General features: G+C 38.4%; 1 protein-coding gene across 1 annotated transcript; it reads left to right on the plus strand.

Moving 5' to 3' along the window:
* The first annotated feature begins 4304 nt into the window (after positions 1–4304).
* LOC126817880 (uncharacterized) lies at positions 4305–5844 on the plus strand. Its single transcript, XM_050545051.2, has 2 exons — positions 4305–4810; positions 5424–5844. The coding sequence occupies exons 1-2, from the start codon at positions 4440–4442 to the stop codon at positions 5812–5814; spliced, it is 762 nt and encodes a 253-aa protein (XP_050401008.1). The 5' UTR covers positions 4305–4439; the 3' UTR covers positions 5815–5844.
* Positions 5845–6342: the final 498 nt, after the last annotated feature.

Consider the following 6342-nt stretch of genomic DNA (forward strand, 5'->3'; position numbering starts at 1 on the left):
TAAATTACTCCGCGGGTCGCTTAACGGTATGTTACATGGTCAGAAACGTGCCAAAAGATTGGGACTACATGTATATTCTTACTCTGTTTTACTCAGCGAATAATATCCGCTGTGACAATATACATCTACTTTATGTCACCCAATTCATTTCGGTGGGAGCAGATATTGAATAAAGCCATTTCACACACACATACGTGTACATTACATACGCCTCATATATTTAAACAATTTCCACGAGTGTGTTAATTCTCGTCTTCACCCCGTTATAATTTACTTATTTTGAGTACACTTTCTGAATGATTCCATTCTTTTGTACGTCCAACTTGTCGATTTCCTACTGCATATACATGTACCCTGCAGTCCATGCGAAATGATATTTTTTTTACTGGACATTTGGGCAGGTATTATTCCAACTATTGCTGGACCGAATGAGATGTTACTGGTCCAAAAAAGTTCATACCAAAAATATGCATAAAATAAGTAATAATGGCCTAAAACTCGAAAAACAACACACAGTATTTTCATTCTATTGTTACTTAATATTATCTATGATACACGTAAATCATTATTATTTTCTATCAACAATGGCTTGGACTTATAATTAAATTTTTATCGCGCCAATATTTACTGTTCTATAAATAGACCGCGTAAAGAAAATATAATCCCTTAGATGACAATCGAGTCTACCAGAAGCCAATGTTATTAAAACAATAAAAGGACTTTCGTTTTAGTCTGGATTAACCTAGCCTACTACTTACTAGACTAGCTCGATATACGGTACTACGTACTCGAGATAAGATTTTGTTTACATTTTAAACAATAGTGAAATTAACACAATAAATTAAACGAGAATTCAACAGTCCGTGCACGAAGTGCTGTCAGTCAGTGCCAATACGGCGATGATTTAATATTTGTAAGTTGAGTGTCCGTTAACCCGTCCACAAGCAAACCCGTCCACGGTTAAGGTAATACCGGTACTTGACTTGTATATTATTTAATTGATTAGAATAGATCACTTTTACTCATCGGTTGTTTATTGTTTTATTTACCTAATAATCAACTAGCTTGGCTCGCCATCCCGACAGCGATTAGTTCAAGTTCAAATTCTTTATTCCTTTAAGCCAAAGACTCATCAGGTATAACATATAGTACAAACAAATAAATAAATACAATATGTACAAAAACAATATAGTTGACCGATGTTTTTGTAATAAAGAACAATAGTATTGTTTGTTGATTAGCGTTATGATTTTAGACAAAATGGTAAGTTCACCAATGTTTTTGTAATAAAGTAGACCCGTATTGTTTGTTAATTGACTTTATCCCATGATTTAAAAAATTGGCGATGGTTAATATTGGCTCAAAAATAATTCCTTAAATTGCGCCGGTGCCCCTTTTAGATTAATTGAATTCGCATAAAAACAAGGCTATGTGCGATTTTATTCTTTGATCTTGATACATGGGACATTTCTGTTATTCAAACAAATCTGCACGAGAATGACAACATACAAGTTGAATGTTACCATTGGTTTGGGGTTCATGAAGAATAGGCTCTTCTATCGAGCCTACAGTTATTCTTTTCAAAAATAAAATGAGTGCCTTGGATTTTTGTGTGGATTTGATAGCGGTTATACTTTACTAATATTCTCTGACATCGGAGACTTGTGTCGCGTTCATTTCATTTTGCGGTAAGTACGAGCTTCTTATGTCTGATTTGAAAGCGCTTTCGACTTCCGTTGCAAGTTCTATTTGTCACTTTTGTGACTTTCGCAGTGTACCCCCTCCCACCCATATTATTTTAATACGTCATAATACATTATTATCATATACCGGTGACAGTCAAGATTTGCTAAATACTTTTCGCCAAGTAACACAGCGTAAGAATATATAGTCCCCGTGTCGAACCCAACATCTCATGTTTTTGCGCGTTTCTGACCACGTGACGTACGGTTAACCGCATTGCGAAGTGATTTACATGTATGGCACTGTGATTTATGAATGGTTGATTTAGATTAACTGAAGCTGCGAGTAATGAAGTTATGTGTAAAATCTCATCGAATATAATTTAAAGTTTGGATTTGATAGCAGCCAATAAGATGAAATGATACGTTTAAAAAATTGTAAGTTATTCATTGTTTGCATACACGTACATTGTGGCACCACCTTATACATGTACAGTGTGTTAGAAATACGACCGTAGCTGCCTCGCCAACGGTTAACATATCTTGTATTCAACTTAAATAAATTACATTTTTCGTCAACATGCTTACATCGGGATGATATCGGCACTCAAGCGATTCACCGCGAAACACCATAATTCACCGCGAAAGACCCTATTTCGCGGTGATTTGGCTAGCTGCCGTTTCGCTAGCGATTCTCCAAGATTCCACCGTGAAATAGAGTGTTTTTCCGCGGTGTTCGGCGATTATAGTCCCAGACTCCAGCACTGTAGTGTACGTTCAGGTACAGGCCTAGTTACTCCTTGTCGAAAGTTCTTCAGCCCCAAACTTTTTACTGCTAAAAGGTCGCGTGTCAGTCGATGTTAGCACCTTTATTTATACAATATTGTCGTGAGAAAAAAGACCTTGCGACACAACATGCTGTTAAAACTACATCCCCTCCATCCCTCCTGCTAAATAGCTTTGCGGGATCCATTGAAATCTTAATAGGGTAACAAACAAATAAGGCGTGTCATTTAAGGCCCATGCCCCCCCCCCCCCTGTAAGCGGAATTGACAGACAGGCCTTGATAGTGTCCCATTTCTTATCCTCTCGTTCAAGAGAATTTGCTCCCATTTGCCATGACCTCCAACCCCAAACCCCCTAACATAACATGTCATAATATAACATGAACTTTTTGTCAACATGAATAAAACTGCTTTGCGGCAAGATAACAATAAGCGATCAACCAAATAGGCAATACTATCCATGTTCTACCAGGATGTACAGTGTTATAGCCAGTAATTTGTTAACATTCATTGTGGGATTATAGATGGCTCCCTAGATTTGGAACTGCCCCATCCCCTATTCTCAGTTTGTAGATCCGATACTGGCACAAATTTAAAAACCTTTACCACACGAAGACAAAACAAAATTTAGGTAAGCAGGGCAACAAATTTTAACTTTTGGGCTAGGCAAAGCAATAAATGACTGAAGATTCCAATTTTTTTAGTCAGTGTGTAATCCATGTCGTAGTTTCAGAGCTTCTCATTTAGTTGTTCTCCTTGATCTAGCAACAATTGAAACTCTATTTGTTTATATTTTTAGCATGAGCCAGGATAAATTGACAGCTTTAATTAAACACTATAAAGAACATGGAATGGTACCGTGTTATAAAAAGTCAGGAGGACGGCAGAAGAAAAACAAGAGAATAATAACCTATGATGATACATCTCGAGTTGTTACATTTATTTCCAACTTTGCAGAAATACACTCTGTGGCTCTTCCTGGTAGAGTGCCAGGTTACAAGCGATTTAACATCAAGCTGTTGCAATCTAACATGACAAAGGCCAGTATTTGGAGGGACTACAAACAAGCCATGGTTACTACAGGTAAACTGGATCAGATTAACTTTTAATTTCTATTTTAGACTACACGTACATCAAGCAAAACTAACATTACAACACACTAGCTGTGTCTACTTGGGTGTAACATGGTATAGTACATTATACGGCACGCTCTAGCTTTTAGTGATAGCCACAGTGGCTAAGTGAGCCAAGCGCTGGCTTGCTATCCCGGAGGTCGGCGGGTTCGCCCGGGTGTTGGCCGAGAAAGTTCATCATTTTTTCCGGTGTGGTTTCCCCTTGTCAGTGGTGTAGGATGGATGGAGGGCCTGAAAAGGAGAGCTGTCTAGTCATTTGGATGGAACGAACAAAACCAAGGTCCCGTGTACACATTAGTGTATTAATTCCCATGCATAAATTTATAAATTTCTATTTCTGTCTTTCAGGGAATCGAGCTGTTAGTTTGCATTCATTTCGACGTTTGTGGAGGACATTAGTACCATTCATAGTTATTACTCACCCAATGACAGACTTATGTTGGGTATGCCAACAAAATAATGCAGCAATATATCGGAGTGTAAATATACCAGAGGAGATGAAGAGTGAACAATTAAAAAGGCAGGAGAAACATTTAGTTTCAGTTACACTGGAACGTAGTCTTTATCAAAAAAATGGTAGCAAACTGTAAGACAGTGGTTGAGGGCCTTGGCCTAAAACATAATTTAATGAAAAATGCACCTGCTTCACGGGATATAACAGCACACTATAGTTTTGACTTTGCGCAACAGATCCATTACCCGAATGATCCCTACCAACCGGGACCGATGTATTTCCTCACTCCAAGGAAGTGTGGCCTCTTTGGAATTGTGTTTCAAAGGGATCAAACAGCGTCATAAGCTATTTAGACCATTTTTTCGATAATTACGGGTTAGGAGAAATGGACGTAGAGCTGCATTGTGATAATTGCAGCGGCCAGAATAAAAATAATTACTTTCTCTGGTATCTAGCCTGGCGTGTGATGAATAATCTACATCGGTCAATCACAATGAATTTTCTGATAACTGGCCACACCAAATTTGCACCAGACTGGTGTTTTGGACTTATAAAGCAAAAATACCGCTTAACAATGGTATCCTGCTTGGATGATATTGCAAATGTTGTTAGAAATAGTACCACAGTGGGAATTAACATTGCCCAAAAAGTAGGAAATGAAGATGGATCTGTAGTTGTAAACATCTATGATTGGCAAGCATTCTTCAATCCTTTCTTCAGGAAAATGCCTGGCATCAAGAAATATCATCATTTCAGGTAGGCCTACATGTATGTTATTTAAAATTCTGGTTGGCTCGCTAACCTGAGGTCCGATGCAGAGAAAGTTCATCGGGAATTTTAGTGTGGTTCCTGCCAGTCACAGTCAGTGGTGAAAGGTAGAGAGCCTGGCAAGGAACAATATATCAATGTATAGTTGTGCTGTCGGGAAGAAAAACTGGGGTCCTGTGTATATTTTGGCATACACAGAAAAGACTTTGACAGAATTTGTTATAAGAGTAAGCCGTAGTGCCGCTGTCCAGGCAAAATGTCCCTCATAGTACACTGTATGGCTTATGCCTATCTAAGCACAGACGGTGAGTGTGGGGGGGGAATGGCCGCATGGTTAGTGCGGGTCAACTGGCATGGTTTCGATTCCCCAGTTGTACGTGACAAGGAGTAGGGTCGTCTGTCCAACATCTTGGTTTTTCTCCGGGTCCTCCGGTTTCCTCCCACTGCTAAAGACCCCCGGCGATGCAGAAAAGAAAATTCCCTGGTTAGCCAGTTTTATGCTGTACATGTACCTTTTAATTTTTACACTTTTACAGTAGAGGACAATTTTTGATTTACATAGACTATTATTTAAAAGATTCAATTTTCTTTATAATTTTAGATTTGACAGCAACCATCCAGGCATGGTTTTCAGAAAGTTGTACGCCGACTCTGAAGAAGAAATTTTTAATCTAATCATTGATTCCTCTGTGGTTCCACATAACGAGAAACCGGATATAATTCCTCCACCGGGACTGTCAGCAGAAAGACAGCTGTACCTATATCAAAAGATTCGTGAATTCTGCCGTGTTGAAACTCGGGATATATCTTGCCCACTACCACAGGCTTTACCACCACCACAAGATCTACCAGAATCTATGACCGCTCCTAATAATAGTGACTTACCTGATCATAGCACTCCAGATTCAGACAGTGATGCGGAATTCGCTCCTCCGCTGGCCAAGCGTGGTCGGGGACGCTTTCATGTCCGGGTCCGTGGGCGTGGCCATTAATAGTCACACATCGCAAATGTAAAGGGTGGATTAGGGAGATTACCTTCAGTATTTTTCTGTATAGTCATGTGTGATTGTTTGTGTTCTTGAATATAAATGTATGTACAGTTTTCTAGTCATGAATAATAGGGATGAATATCAGTTAATTTGAATTTTTAATTATCCTCCTCCCCCCACCCCCTAAACGTTTCATTTTTGTTCCCGGGTTGGCCTACATATGTGTTGAAATTCAAAATTGTTTCTTCAAAAATTATTGAATAACCTCTAAAATCAGTAAGAATGATTTATTTCATTCATTTATTGCAATTAAAAGCCAATTTGCTTAGAAAAAAATCTTGTATTAAAAATTGATTTTTTGTGATTTTTCGGTTTTTTTCTAAAAAAAGTAGTGATTTTAACCACTACCAGTGCCCCTGAAAAAACAAAAAACAAACAGAGAACCTAATTTTTGCTGGAAATACAACAGGTATGATGTCTTGTGCCACAGGTAAAAAATAGGACGCAATATCCCCATCCTAAGATACTGGT

This window comes from Patella vulgata, chromosome 4 (genome assembly GCF_932274485.2).
Source record: "Patella vulgata chromosome 4, xgPatVulg1.2, whole genome shotgun sequence".
NCBI lineage: Eukaryota > Metazoa > Mollusca > Gastropoda > Patellidae > Patella > Patella vulgata.

Excerpts from the sequence above, each read along its gene's own strand:
- LOC126817880 (XM_050545051.2), top strand. The coding sequence starts at position 4,440 with ATGGACGTAGAGCTGCATTGTGATAATTGCAGCGGCCAGAATAAAAAT. Across the intron at positions 4,811-5,423 it reads AAGAAATATCATCATTTCAG|ATTTGACAGCAACCATCCAG; the intron begins GTAGGCCTACAT and ends TTATAATTTTAG.